Source organism: Trypanosoma brucei, chromosome 7, assembly GCF_000002445.2.
Source record: "Trypanosoma brucei brucei TREU927 chromosome 7, complete sequence".
NCBI classification, from domain to species: domain Eukaryota; phylum Euglenozoa; class Kinetoplastea; order Trypanosomatida; family Trypanosomatidae; genus Trypanosoma; species Trypanosoma brucei.
Genome location: NC_007280.1, coordinates 439782 through 460597, shown reverse-complemented (window position 1 = coordinate 460597; position 20816 = coordinate 439782). Strand labels below are relative to the sequence as shown.

General features: G+C 49.2%; 13 protein-coding genes across 13 annotated transcripts, besides 5 other annotated features; all 13 read right to left on the bottom strand.

The window, feature by feature from the left end:
- Positions 1-20816: part of a sequence feature (sequence corresponds to BAC RPCI93-43M14) that runs on past both edges of the window.
- Positions 213-1844, bottom strand: Tb927.7.1920 (leucine-rich repeat protein (LRRP), putative; the record flags this gene model as incomplete). Its single annotated transcript, XM_840723.1, has 1 exon — positions 213-1844. One exon carries the CDS (start codon positions 1842-1844, stop codon positions 213-215), a length of 1632 nt encoding a protein of 543 aa, XP_845816.1.
- Positions 2172-2192: a microsatellite.
- Positions 2784-5696, bottom strand: Tb927.7.1910 (glycine dehydrogenase, putative; the record flags this gene model as incomplete). Its single annotated transcript, XM_840722.1, has 1 exon — positions 2784-5696. One exon carries the CDS (start codon positions 5694-5696, stop codon positions 2784-2786), a length of 2913 nt encoding a protein of 970 aa, XP_845815.1.
- Positions 6019-6897, bottom strand: Tb927.7.1900 (protein kinase, putative; the record flags this gene model as incomplete). Its single annotated transcript, XM_840721.1, has 1 exon — positions 6019-6897. The coding sequence occupies one exon, from the start codon at positions 6895-6897 to the stop codon at positions 6019-6021; it is 879 nt and encodes a 292-aa protein (XP_845814.1).
- Tb927.7.1890 (hypothetical protein, conserved) lies at positions 7139-8005 on the bottom strand (the record flags this gene model as incomplete). The annotated part of the gene is made up of 1 exon (XM_840720.1): positions 7139-8005. One exon carries the CDS (start codon positions 8003-8005, stop codon positions 7139-7141), a length of 867 nt encoding a protein of 288 aa, XP_845813.1.
- On the bottom strand, positions 8539-9420 carry Tb927.7.1880 (zinc finger protein, putative; the record flags this gene model as incomplete). The annotated part of the gene is made up of 1 exon (XM_840719.1): positions 8539-9420. The coding sequence occupies one exon, from the start codon at positions 9418-9420 to the stop codon at positions 8539-8541; it is 882 nt and encodes a 293-aa protein (XP_845812.1).
- Tb927.7.1870 (hypothetical protein, conserved) lies at positions 9716-10816 on the bottom strand (the record flags this gene model as incomplete). Its single annotated transcript, XM_840718.1, has 1 exon — positions 9716-10816. One exon carries the CDS (start codon positions 10814-10816, stop codon positions 9716-9718), a length of 1101 nt encoding a protein of 366 aa, XP_845811.1.
- On the bottom strand, positions 11461-11748 carry Tb927.7.1860 (hypothetical protein, conserved; the record flags this gene model as incomplete). The annotated part of the gene is made up of 1 exon (XM_840717.1): positions 11461-11748. The coding sequence occupies one exon, from the start codon at positions 11746-11748 to the stop codon at positions 11461-11463; it is 288 nt and encodes a 95-aa protein (XP_845810.1).
- On the bottom strand, positions 12530-13537 carry Tb927.7.1850 (hypothetical protein, conserved; the record flags this gene model as incomplete). Its single annotated transcript, XM_840716.1, has 1 exon — positions 12530-13537. The coding sequence occupies one exon, from the start codon at positions 13535-13537 to the stop codon at positions 12530-12532; it is 1008 nt and encodes a 335-aa protein (XP_845809.1).
- Positions 13564-13584: a sequence feature (AT_rich).
- Positions 14100-14981, bottom strand: Tb927.7.1840 (zinc finger protein, putative; the record flags this gene model as incomplete). The annotated part of the gene is made up of 1 exon (XM_840715.1): positions 14100-14981. One exon carries the CDS (start codon positions 14979-14981, stop codon positions 14100-14102), a length of 882 nt encoding a protein of 293 aa, XP_845808.1.
- On the bottom strand, positions 15277-16377 carry Tb927.7.1830 (hypothetical protein, conserved; the record flags this gene model as incomplete). The annotated part of the gene is made up of 1 exon (XM_840714.1): positions 15277-16377. One exon carries the CDS (start codon positions 16375-16377, stop codon positions 15277-15279), a length of 1101 nt encoding a protein of 366 aa, XP_845807.1.
- On the bottom strand, positions 17022-17309 carry Tb927.7.1820 (hypothetical protein, conserved; the record flags this gene model as incomplete). Its single annotated transcript, XM_840713.1, has 1 exon — positions 17022-17309. The coding sequence occupies one exon, from the start codon at positions 17307-17309 to the stop codon at positions 17022-17024; it is 288 nt and encodes a 95-aa protein (XP_845806.1).
- Tb927.7.1810 (hypothetical protein, conserved) lies at positions 18091-19098 on the bottom strand (the record flags this gene model as incomplete). The annotated part of the gene is made up of 1 exon (XM_840712.1): positions 18091-19098. The coding sequence occupies one exon, from the start codon at positions 19096-19098 to the stop codon at positions 18091-18093; it is 1008 nt and encodes a 335-aa protein (XP_845805.1).
- Positions 19125-19145: a sequence feature (AT_rich).
- Positions 19346-20056, bottom strand: Tb927.7.1800 (hypothetical protein, conserved; the record flags this gene model as incomplete). Its single annotated transcript, XM_840711.1, has 1 exon — positions 19346-20056. The coding sequence occupies one exon, from the start codon at positions 20054-20056 to the stop codon at positions 19346-19348; it is 711 nt and encodes a 236-aa protein (XP_845804.1).
- Positions 20272-20315: a microsatellite.

Here is a 20816-nt window from a genome sequence, read left to right as displayed (position 1 = left end):
CTGTACATATTGCACTGTGATGGGCCCATCACCGCGCTCCACCCAACTATACTGCATCCAACGCAAACCCGGAGAAGTGAAGAAAAATAAAAACTAAAAAGAGGTAGGGCGATATAGCGCTGCGACGTATCAAAGCAAAGAGAGGAGCTCGCTGAGACGAAGCAGCTGCACTGCGCCCTTCATGCTCTGCCCACGCATCCCACAAACCTTCATCATCTCTCAATATATAATCGTCGATTAAACTTTTTCAGGTTCTTAATATCTTCCTCGCAGATGTTTGTTTCGCGGAGGGAAATCACCCGCAGCAGCGGCAGCTTGCCGAGCTCTGCAATGCCCTTCACCACTGGGCAATTATCAAGATTTACATACTCAAGTGACTTTACCGCTGCAAGGGGAGTCACATCCGTAATTTTTGCGCATCCTTCCAGCGAGCTTCTTTCGAGGTTGGAGGAACTGCTCATTATCTTTACGCACTCATCGTCAAGTACTGTGGAGCGAGCGCTCAGCATTCGAAGGTTTGAGAGTCCGCTGATATCGCCCAGCCCCTTCTCGACACTCTCGCACATGTTAATATTCACATCCTCCAATGTCTTCAAGTTAGCCAGGCAAGAGATATCCGTTATCCGCGTACACGCCGCTATATTGAGGCTTACGATACTTTGTGATGTGCTGATTACGCTCAGGCATTCGTTCGTGACGGGAGTGTAATGCATGTAAAGCGTTCTCAGCGACGGGAGCTCACTGAATGAATTCAACCCTTCAATGACGTTGATGCATTCTCCAATGTTTACGTGCTGCAGTGTGCGAAGCTTTTCAAGTGGAGAAACGTTTGTGAGCAGAACGCAACGTTTCATTATCAATTTTGAGATAGTCGCGCTACAACTTAATGCGCACAAGTCATCATCGGCCACCCCGGTGCCGCTTAGATCAAGACACTGGAGGACGGGAAGTGTACCGAGTGAACCAATACCACTTACCACATTTTTACATTCTGCCAGGTCTAATTCTTGCAAGGTAGTAACGGTATCCAAACGGCTCACATTCGTCAACCGCTCACATTTAGAGAGCAAAAGTTTCTTGAGGCTCTGACTTGCGCTAAGCCTTGCAAGGCACTCATCAGTGATTCCCGTTAGGCTGGCATTGAGAATTTTCAAACGTGGCAGCGCACCGAGGGCGCCAATCCCGCACACACAAGGGAAGCAACCGCTCACGTCAATTTCTTCCAAAGTTTCAATGCTAGCCAACGGCTCAACGTCTGTGAGGCGCAGGCATTCAGACAGATCAATCCTTCTCAAGGTGTTGCTTAAAGTGAGACCGCAGAGGAATTCATCAATCACGCCAGTGCGATTCACCATCAGCGTATGTACGCGCGGTAGCCGACCCACGTTCCCAAGGTTAACAACGTTTGGGGAGTTACAAATGTTAATTTCCTCCAGGGTTTCAATGTTGCAGAGTGGTCGCACATCACTGTCGTTCATCGTTTTGCTACTCAAATATATCCTCCTGATATCTGGGAGGTCTTGAAGAGAAGGAATGTTACATATATCGCCGTCCATCTCAACATGAATGTCGCGCAGCGACGTCATGCAGGTGAATAATTTCAAGTCGACTGATCCGCGACACGATGTCAACTTCACTCTTTGGTAGTTTTTGTCCTCACAAAGAGCTCGAATCTCCATATTGCGTATAGCCCGCTCCGCTAATGTGAGAGTGCTGGAAGTCCGGGGTGCCGCGCCACCATTTTCGGCAACGTATTCGGTTATTGGTTGATCACTAGCATCTGCAACGAGGGCAACGGCATTCGCGAGCCGCAAGCTGTTTCTCTGCTCAGCCGCTTGTAACATTGATAAAGTTTTATCGCTGACCTTTTCTCCTCTTCGTAGTGTGCTTAAGGGGAAGAAAAAACTGACACAGAATGTAAAAAGAAAAAAAAGAAAAATAGCATGAACGAAACAATCCAAAAAAAATAATATGCTGGTTCGCTTTGTACATCGCAGCCCTTTGCATCTGATCTCCTATATAAATTCGCGTAGAGAATCACTACGAATGTTATCCCCTAACACCGCTGTACCATTTTTCGATTACAATACCCCTTCCCCCTTCCCCCACCTCCCACAATCCCACGGCACATACTGCCGATACCCCACCAGAGATATTTAAAGAAGGATTTCCATCATCATCATCATCATCATTTCTCCTTTCCATGTATGCCCTCTACAACCGCAAATATTTGTGTGTGTGTGTGTATGTGTGGCTTCACATCTCGTTCCGTTGCTTCAAAGTATTTAAATGGTACCGACACTAGAATTCAAGTAAAGCTGCTGACCATCCGGATGGATGTGACATGAACGTCGGAAGCCCCAAGCTTTACGGAGCGTGAAGATAAGATGTTGCACGCGCTGAAATAAAGCCGTTTCAACAGCAACGAGAACTTGGACTTTAGGATTGCTCTATTCCCTTTCCATTTGATTGTTTAGTCTTTTCCTTGTTGCATCAAGAAAGAGACAGGGAGGGGGGGGGAGATGACAAAAATGACGAGGCTACACTCAGTAACGCCATTTCGTGGAGTAAGAAGGGTGGTACAACAATCATGAAAAGTCGACCGTTTTGACGGTGTTTTCTTTCGTTGTACCTTTAATCTTTTTGTTTTTTTCTTTCGCCACCCCCACGTTTGTTATGACCTAAGAATCTTTCGCTCAAAAATTAGAGGAGATGCCGCAACAACCCGCCGGAGGTGAGATCGCGGTGGACGGTAATACAGCTAATTATTTCGGCATTTTTTTCTATTTGAATGAGTCCAACGACATACAGTTGCACATCAGATGGCGGTCACCGTACGCACCATCGATGCGCCCCACCGTCGGCCAGTACTTTTCAATATTGGAATGCGGCGCTGGGAATGCCGCGGTGCGACGACTGTACGGCCTATCCCAATTTTCCGCAGTAACACATTTGGCCGTGTGCGGCGCATTCTTCAGAACATTGTTAGTTTTGTCCTGCTCACCCCGTTCTATGGCTGCTATTTCACCGCGTATTGAAATTAATGCATCTGCTAAACGATCTAGCTCCTGTTTAGATTCTGACTCCGTAGGTTCTATCATCAGCGTCCCCGGTATGGGGAACGCCACAGTTGGTGAGTGGATGCCATAGTCCATCAGCCGTTTGGAAACATCTTCTGCCTCTACCTCTGCAGATTTCTTGAAGGGGCGCAGATCAATGATGAATTCATGAGCACACAAATCCTCTTCCCCAAGGAACATGATACGGTAGTGTTTTTCCAGACGTTTTTTGAGATAATTAGCATTCAAAATGGCGTGTTCCGTGCACACCTTCATCCCCCGCGTACCCAACATCAACATCAGCATATACGAAACGGTAAGAATGGAAGCGGAACCATACGCTGCCTGCGACACCTGCCCAAATGACTGCGATCCACCAACTTTCTGTCTGAGAACGGAATTAGGTAAGAAGGGAGCCAAATGCTGCCGCACTGCGATGGGCCCCATACCGGGCCCACCACCACCGTGAGGAATGGAAAACGTTTTGTGAAGATTAATATGACATAGATCACCTCCGATAAAACCCGGCCCTGTGTACCCGACCATCGCATTAAGATTGGCTCCGTCAATGTAGCACTGTCCTCCATGTTGATGTACCAACGACGTGACGGACAGAATGTCTCTGTCAAACAGTCCGTAGGTACTGGGGTAAGTCAGCATGATGCACGATAGTTCCTTCGAGTGCTTTTCACATAGCTGCTTCAAGTCCTCCACATCAATTCGCCCATCTTCTAAGCACTTTAAGGTAACAACCTTCATCCCTGCCAGCACCGCTGAAGCAGGGTTTGTGCCGTGGGCACTCACAGGAATCAAACAGACATTTCGCTGACCCTCCCCTTTCGATTGGTGATAAGCGCGGACGACGCGAAGGCCGGCGTATTCGCCCTGCGCCCCACTGTTCGGTTGAAGCGAAACCGCATCCAGTCCCGTTACATCTCGTATCTTCTGCTCCAGATCAAAGCACATCGCACTATACCCTTGCACTTGGTCTGAAGGAGCGAGTGGGTGCAAATTGGTGAATGTGCCCCATGATAAGGGCAACATAGCTGAAGCAGGGTTAAGCTTCATGGTACATGATCCGAGAGGGATACAACCGTGTGTCAATCCGTAGTCTTTTCGTTGCAAGCGGTGTATGTAGCGCATAAGTTCACCCTCGCTTCTGTACTTGCAAAAAACGGAATGTTGTAAGAAAGATGAAGTTCGAGCGAGTGCTTCCGGGAACGCCGTTTTGTTCCTTCCGATTTTCGTGAGGGCCGCAAAAACAGGTAATTTCAAGCCCGCAGCCTCCAACAGGGACATAATGTGAGTCTCTGTCGTCGCTTCGTCAACCGATATGGAAACTGTTCCGGTACCATAATCGAGAAAAACATTTATGCCCTTCTCATTGCACTGGCTTGCGTAGTCTTCGGGCGTTATGCCTTTTAAGTTGAATGTAAGGGTGTCAAAGAAAGTCGTGTTCACAACTGAGTGACCTGCGGATTCCATACCAACTGCCAACGTCTTCGCCTTCTGATGAATTTCATTGGCTATGTCCGTCAGACCTCCAGGGCCGTGATAAACGGCATAAAAGGCGCTTACCGTCGCTAAAAGTGCCTGCGCAGTACAAATGTTTGAAGTGGCCCTCTCCCGCTTGATGTGCTGCTCACGTGTTTGCAGGGCCATCCGTATAGCGGGGTCTCCTGCAACATCTTTGCTCACTCCCACAATACGACCTGGAACCAACCGCTTAAACTGTTCCTTTGCAGCGAAGAAAGCAGCATGAGGACCGCCGTAACCAAGTGGAATACCAAACCGCTGAGAAGTTCCCACAACAACATCGGCCCCCATTTCACCTGGTGGTTTGATGAGCAAAGAGGCCATTAGGTCTGCGCCACAGCAACACAGAACACCGTGGTCTTTTGCCTTTTGAAAGAGTTCCGTAAAATCATGGACCGTCCCGTTCGCGTCAGGGTTCTGCACGAGCATACCACACGGGGAGACTTCACCCCAATCGAATAAAGCCGGGTCATCCACCACAACCTTAATTTTGAGGGGCTCCGCTCGTGTTTTAATCATCTCGATGCACGAGGGGAAAACATCCTTTGAGACAAAGAACGTGTCCCGCTTACGGTTGTGATGCCGGAATGCCAAATACATTGCCTCAGCACAAGCGGTTGCCTGATCCAAGAGGGATGCGTTTGCGACATCCATCTTTGTCAGATCTGTTATCATCGTTTGGAAGTTTAACAACGATTCCAAACGACCTTGAGATATCTCGGCCTGATACGGCGTGTACGGCGTATACCACCCAGGATTTTCAATGACGTTGCGAAGAAGTACTGAGGGAGTTATACACTCGTAGTAACCTTGTCCGATCATGCTCTTCAACACCCTATTCCGTGCCCCAAGTGAGAGAACCGAAGAAAGCGCGTCCTTCTCACTAAGAGGTTCAATTTCTTTCATAGGTGGTCGCATAAGTTCAGCAGGAATCGCGTCTGCCATCAAATCCGAAATAGTCTTCTTTCCGATCATCTGAAGCATTACCTCCGTGTCGGCAGCGGTGGGCCCAACATGACGGTTAACATAGTTACCAGCCGCGCTCCACCTCGCATACTTCACAGTGGAGCATCGTAGGCTGCGAAACGCACTGCGATACATATGTGATCTTTCTTTGCCAGCAAAGGTAACTGCTGATGATGTTCCTTTTTAAGTAATGTAGGTGCTCGAATGCTTAAGAGAGAGAAAATATTTTCCCCAACGATGGCACGTTCACGCCACGGTAAAGGGGGGATATCAGGGAAATAAAACGGGAACACTCGAAGGCGTCAGTAAATGCCCTGCATAGCGTAACGCATATTGGAGCAAACGGTATTCAAGGGGGTTGCATGTGATGAATGCGTGAGCGCACAAAAGTCAGAAGCAGTCTGCAACTTGCCATTTGGTTTGGGTACCCCCCCCCCCACCACCTCAACAACAGACATCAGTACTCGTTGAAATATGTATGACAAAGGGCATCTGCAGCACTGAGACGTCTGGAAGGATCAAGACAAAGTAAACCCCGCAATAGGTCAACCGCAGATCCGGACGCCTCGGGGAAAAACTCACCCAATGGGCACGGGTTCTTAGGTTCGAAGTGCACCTTTCCCCAATCTGGAAGCAACTCCGCAGTGGGCCATGATTCCTGTGTCGGGGTGCCCAAAACATCGAAAATCCGTGAGAGCTGCATGACATCTCCGTCACTAGCAAAAAACGCGCCGGTATACCCTCGTAACAACTCTACGAACACACAGCCAGCGGACCACATGTCAACCTCTGGTCCGTAGTGGCGCTGACCCAGCAACAACTCCGGGGGACGGTACCATCTCGACACCACCTCATGAGTCATGGACTCTTCCGTGTCTTGCATGCGACTAAGACCAAAGTCACCAAGACGAAGGGTTCCATCTCGCGCCAAGAAGCAATTTGAGGGTTTTACGTCACGATGAAGGATGCCCTCCTTGTGCATATATGCAAGTGCCCCAAGAAGCATCCTGAAAAGTGATTTTGCTGATTGAGGGGAAAGGGGATTAGCGGGACTTCTTTCACAGAGCACCGCCGACAAATCGGTCGCGCAACGCTCCATCACCAAAGCCACAGAAGATCCGTATGGGAAGACCTCATAAGTCCTAATAATGTATGGGTGCTGCAGCCGCATAGACACTAGTAATTCCCTGGCAACCATATGAGGAATACCTTCCTCAACGCGCGTGACGTTAATCAACTTGATGGCGACAGGCACCCCGGACCCCCTGATAACAGCGGAACGTACGGATCCGAACCTTCCTTCTCCCATCGAAGGGCCAAGGAGGTACTTCTCCATTAGCTTATGTACTAATCATTATAAAAAAAGGGTAAGTGACAGCAGCGTGTATATATGCAGTACAGCAACTGGCGCAAAGAGAATACACCTCACTATCCTTAAAGGTTAAGAAAAGCAACGAGTAAACCCTTGCTGCACCTGCGTGTTCACTCACAATACAAAACACACACCAGCACATGTAAATGTGTGAGTTGGGCAATATCATCTTCGAGTACACAACCACAACTCAGTGCGTGTATTGCTATGACGTAAACCTCTTTCCAAAAAAATCTTCTATGTTTGCCTTTCCTTCTAGAGCATCCCCACCACTTACGTACAACTTCGCCCGTGCAAACATGCTTAGCTTCCCCGCTTTCGGGGCACTGCCAGTACTTTCTTTGCGTTCACCCGGCTCGTCGACCTTAAGGGGAGTTTCCGCCTCCGTACTTACCGCCGACAGAGTCGGATCTTCGACTGATGAGGTTTGCGCGGGTGCCAAACTTTTTTCAACGATTGTTGCCAAGTTCCCGACAGGTACTAAATCTTCTACACTAAGCAGCAACTCATCCAGCGTGCTTTCCCCTTCTGCAATGGTCGGAAACTCTTCATTTGTGGAAGAATCCACGACTTCTTGACGACAAGACTTGTCGAGTAGTGTCTTTTTCCTCAGCAGCTCCTCGCGTAAAGCAGTAACGGCAGCCAACGATCCCTTCCTCGGCTTACCGCGGCCAGCTATCTGGACTTTCACCCTCTTTCTTCCGGAATCACCAGAAACAAAATTGTCATAACTGCCCTCATTAGTGCTAAAAGTTTTCAGGCAGGCATATGGTTCACGAGGTTTGCACAAGGATATACTATCCGTCTTCAAACCATCATATCTCCTCCGCTTACTCCGCTGACCATAAAAGAACGACCCCGCTTCATCAAAAACTTCACAACCACCGTCATCACCACCAAAATCATCACGTGATACATCACCATATTCTACAGGAACCTCGTCTCCATCATCCACTTCAGACAAAGAGGGTACACCAATATCAAGGTTACAACCACCACTGCCACCATCAGCGACGACGTCATCACAAACTTTAACGTCTTTCCAAACTTTTAGAAACTCAGAAACATTCATTGGATATATATATATATTCCTTTTGTGAAAAACCTCGCCTAGCCTACCTGTGTGTTCGTTTACAAGAGTGCATTGCGGTTATACAATTTGTTGTACGAGAAAGGAGGAGAGAACACAGTACCTACTCGGATTCGCACACACGCACATAAAGGAGCGTGTATCAGTACACACGTGCTACTGGCACCACAACAACGCACATAATGCGCAACTTCTAGCAGCAAAGAGGGAAAAGGAAAATGAACAAGGGATTACGCAGAACACTGAAAAGACACTGTCACATCGACAGTGTGAGAAGGGGAAAAAGGTGAAGTAAAAGAGATCCCCCATGAGTCATTGAGTGGTTGGAAATGAAACCAAGCAGCGACTGATGGCGCCAGAAGCCGGAATGCGGCAAGGAAGGCACCGGTTAGGTTAGAAGACGGGGTTATCCTCCTTCAAGTAACTACATACCCAACCTGGGAATACGCATAGTCCATACGCAGACCTTAAAAAGGGTGATTTGCAGCAACGATAATTGCACAAAGTCACTTTCTTCATTCCCACTCCCCACACTCCCCTGCACTGATGTTACTGCAGAAAAAATCATGGACGAGGGGTTTCGCGCTCTGACACTGCAGTTCGGAAAGCGAGCAACCGGTCAAAACCAGGCGCCGATGCTGCAGCGCCACGGACACTGCCTGAGCGCCGTTATCCACAGCAGCTGATTCACTAAAGAAGCGCAACCTCTTCAGCGCATTCTCCCGGTCGGTAAGACTTGCGGCCTTGAACGGTCCGTTCTCCAGTCGGAGGTAGGTGTCAGCTAGTCGCTCTGCAAGCATCGACATTGTTTCTCCATCACTCACAGTAACAAGAATTAGTTGCTGCCTCGTCGCCGAAGCATACATAAGGATTGTCACGACACCCGGATCATCCGAGTGTCTGAGATTCTCTTGCAAAGCCGCAATGAAGGTCATGCTACTGGTGCGTGGTCCCTCCTCAACGGAAGAATACACAGCCGCGACGGCAGACGAAACGTCCCCACTATGAGACGAACTGTCGTCAACATCACCGCTATCGTCGTCGAGGCGACTACTGCCTGAAGACACAATGCCATCACCTCCCTCCTCCTCCTCTTCCGCAATCGAGGGAAAGGAACCGCCGGACACGGGGTCGGTTGCCGCCGAACCGGCAGTGGCAGAGGCATCTGTGGCACCAGACAACGCGGTTGCACAGGCGCGGCACACGCGCTGTGGTTTCATTTCATGCAATGCTGGGATGCTCACATACGTATTCGAGCATGAGTTGCAAAACACGCCGCCGCAACAACGGCAGTGGTGGCGTCTCCTGTAAACAGTGAACGTGACATCGCAGCTGTCACACACAGGTGCCGAACTATCAGGTTTCCAACCACCAGAGACGGTCCTCTCGCCAACCATCGTCGGCGGTGAAAACTGCGTCACGTGACACGGGGTCGTAGGGTGGGAGCACACAAAAGTAAAGGGAAAAGAGGCATCAACAAGTGGGTTCTCAGATGCGTGCAAGAGGTTGGCGGAGCAGTGACAACACAGAAAATAAACGCAGCCATTCGAATGAAACAGTGCCGGAGGCATCCACTTCACCAAAAAGCACATTCTTTTGCGCCATATATTACATTACATCGGGTGACAGAATGATACACCCAGTGCACAGTAAGAGAATATCCTCTACTATTCCCTCACTATCGCAATCTTGTTACTCGGGGAACTTGGGAAGCCATGAGACATCCGCGCAGAAGGCTGGGGAGACCTCGTCGTCGTCGCTTCCGCTTAGCGAGTCCTCCTGGAGCGGCCCTCGTAGTTTCGCTGGAGTCCCAGAACACCACAAACTTTGAGACAGCCGCCCGTCAATGAAGGCAGTATCGCCCCGTTGTGGTCCATCCCGCCTACACTTCACGGCCTTACTAAGAGAGTCAAGAGACCCAAGCCCATCACTGCTGTACAGCGGCTCATACCCCTGAATGAGGTGGACTCTACGACCCACATCGTAAATGCCGCAAGGTATATTAAATGCCTCTAACATCACAGGTGGCTGGCGGAAGTCTGATAATGTGACTGCAGACGAGGCACCGCAATCCTTCCTCACCACAGAGCTGTGACCAGTATCCGGAGACTTTGCTGGGTTTAGTGAGAATTCAGGGAGTCGCTCCATACGGTACTCGCGAGCCAAGAACACCAGCGGGTTTCGAAGGCGTTCGACCTCATACGCGGGTGTTACAAGCAACTGCTCGGAAGTTATTGCAGAACGGCACCCATCCCCAGGGGGAACAAATATATCGTCTCCCACAAAACGAGCCACCTCCAATGACATCCGTCGAGCACTAGCTAGCGATGGCGTTTGCGACTTGGGGAGGGGGGGCCGCGCTCGCAGCAACCGTAGCCTTTCGCGCGCGCGATTCTCGCGGAGCAAAATGCGAAACAGTGTGGAAAGTGGTGAAAGAAGTGCTGCGCGTCCCTCAAGGATTCCAGTCTCAGAAGCGTTAGCAGGAACGCTGGAGGACATAAAGGGTGGGGGCTCGTAGGAAAGATAGTCACGCCACAACCCCATCCGTCTCTCTACCCCATCCAGACGCCGCTGCAACCTCAACAGGTCTTCATGTCTCGACCGCCTGTCAGCTATCGCGCGCAGCTCCCCTAGTGTCGGGGGTGGTACACCTTTCCGTGTTATAACCCTAACGCTTCCCTCACGCTCGAGAGCACGGTGTCGCCGTATCTTTTCCACGAGAATACACCTCATTGCCCCGTCATAATCGTCATCATCACCCTCGCCCTCGTAGGGTGTCGCATCTCTACTCATCCGTTGTCTCGTCTAATCCGCTGTGGGTTCGTTCCCCCACTCCCCTTCCTCAACAAAGGTCAAGTGTGGCGGGCTAACTACACAAAAGTGTTGCGGGACAGAAAAGAGAGAAAAGACACGAATCAGTGGCACACCCATAGTGGGCTTCACTCCTGGGAAACTGGAGGACGGTACCAAGCGCTGAAACAGGAGAACCACTGAAGTATACAAACGTTAAAGGCGCCACCATCTACTAACAGTGGATGCGGAGCCAGGAGAGATATCACCATGCATGACCCGGGGGGAAGAGAGAGCTGGCCCACCCAGGCGTAATAAAGGTGCAGAGGACACGCTGAGAATTCAGAGGGTGTGGCTCACAGTTCCCCACGACACAGTAGGAAGCAACTCATACACCATGCGGCCACGAACGCAGGGACCTGTTGACAGAGGCATCACAGTGATGAGGTACACCTCGATAACCCTTACCTACATTACGTCCACCTCGCACATCTCCACAGTAAAGGTGCCCTGTCAATAGTACGTTTCAAAGCACTAGCCCCAATAATTACACACACGCATGCACGAGTCGTACTCCCAACGCAACCGCGTATAATAGTTTGCAGGGGTTTACCACACAGCGCGCATGTGCACTAACAGTTGGAACTTCAGCATCCTACCACAGTACCGTTCGATTTGGTTCCCTTCGCCATGGTCACTGAAGAGGTACTCCGGTTGGCGTTTTTAGAGATGGCATTAAACATGGGCAATGTCGCATCCAACGACACTTTCTTCACTCTCGGTTTTACTGAAGGGGGGATGTGATGCTTCAGAATGTCACGCTCCTTATGCTTCCGCACGTGTATGCTTTCAATAAGCACACGCTCCATCCCGGAAGGCCTCTGACGTTTCGACTTCTTCCGCTTCACACGCTGCTTCCCTCTTCGCCCAGGCATCGCACTTAGGGCGGTCAAGTGGTCTTGCCTTCTACTATGTCCCCCACAATTCGGTTGCGCTCAGTAAAGTAAAAAAGAGAAAACAACATAATAAGTGCACGGGAGAGTGGATAGTGGTCAGCAATGCAGTGGATAGACGCAGCAACTGGGCCCACCGCACAGGAAAGAAGAGGAAAACCATGGGAGCACCATAATGTTAGGAAGGATATAAGGAAAAGATAAGTAACGAGTGTGTAACCAAAGAGTAAAAAAAATACATAAGGTAAGAAAAGCAGTAGGAGACAGCACAAAAGTATAATTATGGAAAAGAAAAAGAAAGGTGCGTAAAAGGAAGTCCTTCTACATGCACATGTGTAGCATCTAACAATGTGCTTCGGTGGCGCATACAAGAGCTGAAACACAAAAGATGGGAAAATGACGGAGAAGCAGTACTTCCACGTCTTCATAAGCTCGCTCCCCTATCACCTGCAGCCGACATTTGAATCAGGATGTTACCAATCGTAAGGAGTACGGGGTGGAGCAAACAGTAAAGAAAAAAAAGCAAACGTAAAAGTAAAATAACGGAACATCAAAAGCAGACGTAGAGGGAAACGAACAAACATGAACAAAAGACATTAGTCATGCAAAATGTTAAAAACAGAACAGCGACAACCAAAAACATTGAGGAATTGAAAGTCAAACGCGAAAGAGGAGGGAAATGTATTGTGTTAAGGACCCTATTGCTGCCTGACAGCTTACATGATGGTGTAAAATAATGAATGCCGTACGGAAGCATTTGGGATTAGCGAAAATCTGGAACCCGCGTGACTTTGCGTTCCCAGACAACACGGAGGGGATGGAGGGGGTCTTGGAGAACAATCCTCCAGACGATTCCCTCAGCAGTCACGGGTGCCAAGTAGTTTGGGGGATTCAGCTGGAGAACGCAAGGCATGCTTGATATCTCCGTGAGGTGTTTCTTACACAGATGAGAAGGACGCCGGCAGTCAGTGCAAGAGTTCAATGCAGCGGCAACAAGCTTCTTCAACTCCTCAAACTTTTCATGATGCAACGCATCTTTCCCAACATCCCCATCAACATAGTCGTAAATAAATCGTTTTGAGACAAGACGTGGCTCCTCATAATGTGCAACATTACGAAATCCATATTTTTTGATTTCGTCTTCGGTGTATCTTCTTGTGCACCACAGTCCCAGTTGAGCTTCCGCGCACTCCACAAATTTGGTCCAGTTATCAAACTGCATCATGCAGTCACCATAAGAAGGGAACAGTTTCACCAAGTTTTGCATATGCGAGGAGGCCACTGATGCATTGTGCACGTCAGCATCAAGAATGGTCGCCATGATCTCTGCAAGGCGAAAGCAGGCAGGCATCAGAGCCGTCATACCTCTGGGAAGAGAAAGGCACTCAAAGCACACCTCTACATTTGATGGCACTTCCCCCACAAGCATGGCCGAGCACACCGAGTCACTACCAAATATCAGCGGGCCGAGGTAATGCTCCTCCCCGGATGGAAGAAAAAGGTACCCAACCGTGCACCTCCGGGCGTACTTCTCAAGATCGTTTCCAGTAAGATACATACGAAAGGCAAGCTCATATTCGTCGCGAACGCGCCTTGCATTGAAACCGACAACCTGGGCATCAAGGTTAATGCCATACCGGGAATCTTTCCTTAATTCACTTGCAGGAGGCAGCTTCACGGAAATACAAAAATCGTTCACCTCCAAAACGACAGCACGGCGCACATCTTCCACACCCGCAATGGGATAGGTCCCCATACGTTGGCAACCCATGAGGTCAAAGGGATTTAGGCGTAGCCTTATATATATATATATATATTCCTTTTGTGAAAAACCTCGCCTAGCCTACCTGTGTGTTCGTTTACAAGAGTGCATTGCGGTTATACAATTTGTTGTACGAGAAAGGAGGAGAGAACACAGTACCTACTCGGATTCGCACACACGCACATAAAGGAGCGTGTATCAGTACACACGTGCTACTGGCACCACAACAACGCACATAATGCGCAACTTCTAGCAGCAAAGAGGGAAAAGGAAAATGAACAAGGGATTACGCAGAACACTGAAAAGACACTGTCACATCGACAGTGTGAGAAGGGGAAAAAGGTGAAGTAAAAGAGATCCCCCATGAGTCATTGAGTGGTTGGAAATGAAACCAAGCAGCGACTGATGGCGCCAGAAGCCGGAATGCGGCAAGGAAGGCACCGGTTAGGTTAGAAGACGGGGTTATCCTCCTTCAAGTAACTACATACCCAACCTGGGAATACGCATAGTCCATACGCAGACCTTAAAAAGGGTGATTTGCAGCAACGATAATTGCACAAAGTCACTTTCTTCATTCCCACTCCCCACACTCCCCTGCACTGATGTTACTGCAGAAAAAATCATGGACGAGGGGTTTCGCGCTCTGACACTGCAGTTCGGAAAGCGAGCAACCGGTCAAAACCAGGCGCCGATGCTGCAGCGCCACGGACACTGCCTGAGCGCCGTTATCCACAGCAGCTGATTCACTAAAGAAGCGCAACCTCTTCAGCGCATTCTCCCGGTCGGTAAGACTTGCGGCCTTGAACGGTCCGTTCTCCAGTCGGAGGTAGGTGTCAGCTAGTCGCTCTGCAAGCATCGACATTGTTTCTCCATCACTCACAGTAACAAGAATTAGTTGCTGCCTCGTCGCCGAAGCATACATAAGGATTGTCACGACACCCGGATCATCCGAGTGTCTGAGATTCTCTTGCAAAGCCGCAATGAAGGTCATGCTACTGGTGCGTGGTCCCTCCTCAACGGAAGAATACACAGCCGCGACGGCAGACGAAACGTCCCCACTATGAGACGAACTGTCGTCAACATCACCGCTATCGTCGTCGAGGCGACTACTGCCTGAAGACACAATGCCATCACCTCCCTCCTCCTCCTCTTCCGCAATCGAGGGAAAGGAACCGCCGGACACGGGGTCGGTTGCCGCCGAACCGGCAGTGGCAGAGGCATCTGTGGCACCAGACAACGCGGTTGCACAGGCGCGGCACACGCGCTGTGGTTTCATTTCATGCAATGCTGGGATGCTCACATACGTATTCGAGCATGAGTTGCAAAACACGCCGCCGCAACAACGGCAGTGGTGGCGTCTCCTGTAAACAGTGAACGTGACATCGCAGCTGTCACACACAGGTGCCGAACTATCAGGTTTCCAACCACCAGAGACGGTCCTCTCGCCAACCATCGTCGGCGGTGAAAACTGCGTCACGTGACACGGGGTCGTAGGGTGGGAGCACACAAAAGTAAAGGGAAAAGAGGCATCAACAAGTGGGTTCTCAGATGCGTGCAAGAGGTTGGCGGAGCAGTGACAACACAGAAAATAAACGCAGCCATTCGAATGAAACAGTGCCGGAGGCATCCACTTCACCAAAAAGCACATTCTTTTGCGCCATATATTACATTACATCGGGTGACAGAATGATACACCCAGTGCACAGTAAGAGAATATCCTCTACTATTCCCTCACTATCGCAATCTTGTTACTCGGGGAACTTGGGAAGCCATGAGACATCCGCGCAGAAGGCTGGGGAGACCTCGTCGTCGTCGCTTCCGCTTAGCGAGTCCTCCTGGAGCGGCCCTCGTAGTTTCGCTGGAGTCCCAGAACACCACAAACTTTGAGACAGCCGCCCGTCAATGAAGGCAGTATCGCCCCGTTGCGGTCCATCCCGCCTACACTTCACGGCCTTACTAAGAGAGTCAAGAGACCCAAGCCCATCACTGCTGTACAGCGGCTCATACCCCTGAATGAGGTGGACTCTACGACCCACATCGTAAATGCCGCAAGGTATATTAAATGCCTCTAACATCACAGGTGGCTGGCGGAAGTCTGATAATGTGACTGCAGACGAGGCACCGCAATCCTTCCTCACCACAGAGCTGTGACCAGTATCCGGAGACTTTGCTGGGTTTAGTGAGAATTCAGGGAGTCGCTCCATACGGTACTCGCGAGCCAAGAACACCAGCGGGTTTCGAAGGCGTTCGACCTCATACGCGGGTGTTACAAGCAACTGCTCGGAAGTTATTGCAGAACGGCACCCATCCCCAGGGGGAACAAATATATCGTCTCCCACAAAACGAGCCACCTCCAATGACATCCGTCGAGCACTAGCTAGCGATGGCGTTTGCGACTTGGGGAGGGGGGGCCGCGCTCGCAGCAACCGTAGCCTTTCGCGCGCGCGATTCTCGCGGAGCAAAATGCGAAACAGTGTGGAAAGTGGTGAAAGAAGTGCTGCGCGTCCCTCAAGGATTCCAGTCTCAGAAGCGTTAGCAGGAACGCTGGAGGACATAAAGGGTGGGGGCTCGTAGGAAAGATAGTCACGCCACAACCCCATCCGTCTCTCTACCCCATCCAGACGCCGCTGCAACCTCAACAGGTCTTCATGTCTCGACCGCCTGTCAGCTATCGCGCGCAGCTCCCCTAGTGTCGGGGGTGGTACACCTTTCCGTGTTATAACCCTAACGCTTCCCTCACGCTCGAGAGCACGGTGTCGCCGTATCTTTTCCACGAGAATACACCTCATTGCCCCGTCATAATCGTCATCATCACCCTCGCCCTCGTAGGGTGTCGCATCTCTACTCATCCGTTGTCTCGTCTAATCCGCTGTGGGTTCGTTCCCCCACTCCCCTTCCTCAACAAAGGTCAAGTGTGGCGGGCTAACTACACAAAAGTGTTGCGAGACAGAAAAGAGAGAAAAGACACGAATCAGTGGCACACCCATAGTGGGCTTCACTCCTGGGAAACTGGAGGACGGTACCAAGCGCTGAAACAGGAGAACCACTGAAGTATACAAACGTTAAAGGCGCCACCATCTACTAACAGTGGATGCGGAGCCAGGAGAGATATCACCATGCATGACCCGGGGGGAAGAGAGAGCTGGCCCACCCAGGCGTAATAAAGGTGCAGAGGACACGCTGAGAATTCAGAGGGTGTGGCTCACAGTTCCCCACGACACAGTAGGAAGCAACTCATACACCACGCGGCCACGAACGCAGGGACCTGTTGACAGAGGCATCACAGTGATGAGGTACACCTCGATAACCCTTACCTACATTACGTCCACCTCGCACATCTCCACAGTAAAGGTGCCCTGTCAATAGTACGTCTCAAAGCACTAGCCCCAATAATTACACACACGCATGCACGAGTCGTACTCCCAACGCAACCGCGTATAATAGTTTGCAGGGGTTTACCACACAGCGCGCATGTGCACTAACAGTTGGAACTTCAGCATCCTACCACAGTACCGTTCGATTTGGTTCCCTTCGCCATGGTCACTGAAGAGGTACTCCGGTTGGCGTTTTTAGAGATGGCATTAAACATGGGCAATGTCGCATCCAACGACACTTTCTTCACTCTCGGTTTTACTGAAGGGGGGATGTGATGCTTCAGAATGTCACGCTCCTTATGCTTCCGCACGTGTATGCTTTCAATAAGCACACGCTCCATCCCGGAAGGCCTCTGACGTTTCGACTTCTTCCGCTTCACACGCTGCTTCCCTCTTCGCCCAGGCATCGCACTTAGGGCGGTCAAGTGGTCTTGCCTTCTACTATGTCCCCCACAATTCGGTTGCGCTCAGTAAAGTAAAAAAGAGAAAACAACATAATAAGTGCACGGGAGAGTGGATAGTGGTCAGCAATGCAGTGGATAGACGCAGCAACTGGGCCCACCGCACAGGAAAGAAGAGGAAAACCATGGGAGCACCATAATGTTAGGAAGGATATAAGGAAAAGATAAGTAACGAGTGTGTAACCAAAGAGTAAAAAAAATACATAAGGTAAGAAAAGCAGTAGGAGACAGCACAAAAGTATAATTATGGAAAAGAAAAAGAAAGGTGCGTAAAAGGAAGTCCTTCTACATGCACATGTGTAGCATCTAACAATGTGCTTCGGTGGCGCATACAAGAGCTGAAACACAAAAGATGGGAAAATGACGGAGAAGCAGTACTTCCACGTCTTCATAAGCTCGCTCCCCTATCACCTGCAGCCGACATTTGAATCAGGATGTTACCAATCGTAAGGAGTACGGGGTGGAGCAAACAGTAAAGAAAAAAAAGCAAACGTAAAAGTAAAATAACGGAACATCAAAAGCAGACGTAGAGGGAAACGAACAAACATGAACAAAAGACATTAGTCATGCAAAATGTTAAAAACAGAACAGCGACAACCAAAAACATTGAGGAATTGAAAGTCAAACGCGAAAGAGGAGGGAAATGTATTGTGTTAAGGACCCTATTGCTGCCTGACAGCTTACATGATGGTGTAAAATAATGAATGCCGTACGGAAGCATTTGGGATTAGCGAAAATCTGGAACCCGCGTGACTTTGCGTTCCCAGACAACACGGAGGGGATGGAGGGGGTCTTGGAGAACAATCCTCCAGACGATTCCCTCAGCAGTCACGGGTGCCAAGTAGTTTGGGGGATTCAGCTGGAGAACGCAAGGCATGCTTGATATCTCCGTGAGGTGTTTCTTACACAGATGAGAAGGACGCCGGCAGTCAGTGCAAGAGTTCAATGCAGCGGCAACAAGCTTCTTCAACTCCTCAAACTTTTCATGATGCAACGCATCTTTCCCAACATCCCCATCAACATAGTCGTAAATAAATCGTTTTGAGACAAGACGTGGCTCCTCATAATGTGCAACATTACGAAATCCATATTTTTTGATTTCGTCTTCGGTGTATCTTCTTGTGCACCACAGTCCCAGTTGAGCTTCCGCGCACTCCACAAATTTGGTCCAGTTATCAAACTGCATCATGCAGTCACCATAAGAAGGGAACAGTTTCACCAAGTTTTGCATATGCGAGGAGGCCACTGATGCATTGTGCACGTCAGCATCAAGAATGGTCGCCATGATCTCTGCAAGGCGAAAGCAGGCAGGCATCAGAGCCGTCATACCTCTGGGAAGAGAAAGGCACTCAAAGCACACCTCTACATTTGATGGCACTTCCCCCACAAGCATGGCCGAGCACACCGAGTCACTACCAAATATCAGCGGGCCGAGGTAATGCTCCTCCCCGGATGGAAGAAAAAGGTACCCAACCGTGCACCTCCGGGCGTACTTCTCAAGATCGTTTCCAGTAAGATACATACGAAAGGCAAGCTCATATTCGTCGCGAACGCGCCTTGCATTGAAACCGACAACCTGGGCATCAAGGTTAATGCCATACCGGGAATCTTTCCTTAATTCACTTGCAGGAGGCAGCTTCACGGAAATACAAAAATCGTTCACCTCCAAAACGACAGCACGGCGCACATCTTCCACACCCGCAATGGGATAGGTCCCCATACGTTGGCAACCCATGAGGTCAAAGGGATTTAGGCGTAGCCTTATATATATATATATATATTCCTTTTGTGAAAAACCTCGCCTAGCCTACCTGTGTGTTCGTTTACAAGAGTGCATTGCGGTTTGGTAAAACAGTTTGACGGTGACGTTTAATTGTCGTTGAAAATTATGGTATTTTTTTTCGTTCCTTGCAGAGTAGGGAATGTGAGTTTTTTTTGTAAGTAAAATAAAAGTTGTTGTTACACAGTATGTGTGTTCTGCATTATTTTTTTCGCGTAGTAATGCCCATGTTGCGCCAAAATGTCCTCATTGTTGTCATATCATGTTTAGTTCGAAGTACCAATGATGTATAGATCATTACGAAGAATACTCCCCCAACAAATCCCCAGTTTCGCAGCTCGATAGCACCCTTTTCTCTTTTGTCAACGTAATGGGGAGCAACGTATTCGTCGTAGAAGCATTTGATGAGGTATGGGACACCAAGGTAGCTTGTAGGGATGCGCTTGCTTGTTGGTATATAACATTTTGGCAATACGAGGCTGAGGGTCGCAAAACCCGAAAAGGCACCATTTGACGTGTCTGCACAATCAAACGGTGTGTTCGTCCTCCCTGTACCGAGTTGGCTACTGAATATGTAAGCGAAACTGCTGAAGAAACCTGAACCGAAGTATATCGCCACTCCGGACCTCCAACCAATGATTTCGATAATTGGTCTCACTAAAAACCATGCTAATAAACTGTTTAACACAGCATCCAACGGACTGTGAACATAAACGCACGAAAGGGGGTTAGGGAAGAAACTTGAAGATTTCGTCAAGAATACGTCTCTCATCAACATAGGTTTCCGGCTGCTAAGCATGACGGCGTTATTAGCGTAGCTGCCCATGTGGTACGTTAGAAAGAAGGTTTGGTTGGTGGTCAGTGCCATAGCGAAGACGAGACCACTATTATTTGCCGACATTAAAGACGACATATTCGAACCGCCGTGCAGCGAGGCGTTGGACGTGTGAGATAAAACACCTTTCTAATGCTTCCCCCCCCTTGCTTAACTGAGTAAATGTTATAGCAGTTAGGTCTGTTACTTTTATCGGTTCCTTCCCTTTTACTGGAGTCTGACCAACAAAAAGAAATACAAAGCGGGTGGCGATGCGGTCACTTCCCTTTTGAGCTCCCTTTACTCCCCACCAAATATATATATATATATATATATATATATATATATATATTTATATTCCCCTCGTTAAAGCGCGTGGGCTCCCAATGGCGATCAGCAGAAAATAAAAAAAGAAGCATACAAAGCAAAGAGGACAGAAGGAAAGAATAAAAGAACAGTGCATAACGCATGCGCACGAAGACAAAAATACAAACAACCTTTTACTTGTATTTTCTTAATCAAACATACAGACACAAGCGCAGCGGTATTATGTCGCTGTCTGAAGTCCTCCGCTTAACTCAAAAGTACTACACATGGTCAGAGTGAGATAAACATCCACCGCAACAACAAAAAAAAAAGGAAAAAGAAAAACTCGTCAAACTACGAAAGAACTAACGTAGTCGTCCGCACATATTTTTTTAAGTTGGTAGTTGCCGGTAACAGTCATATGGTCCGAAAGAAGAGTCTGTAGAGGAGGAAAAAAGAAAAAGCTGGAGGATGACGTGGCGTCCACACAATAATTCTTTTCTAAATTGGAAAACGTTATGTATCCAGAGGTATGACGTGAGGGGGGGGAGGG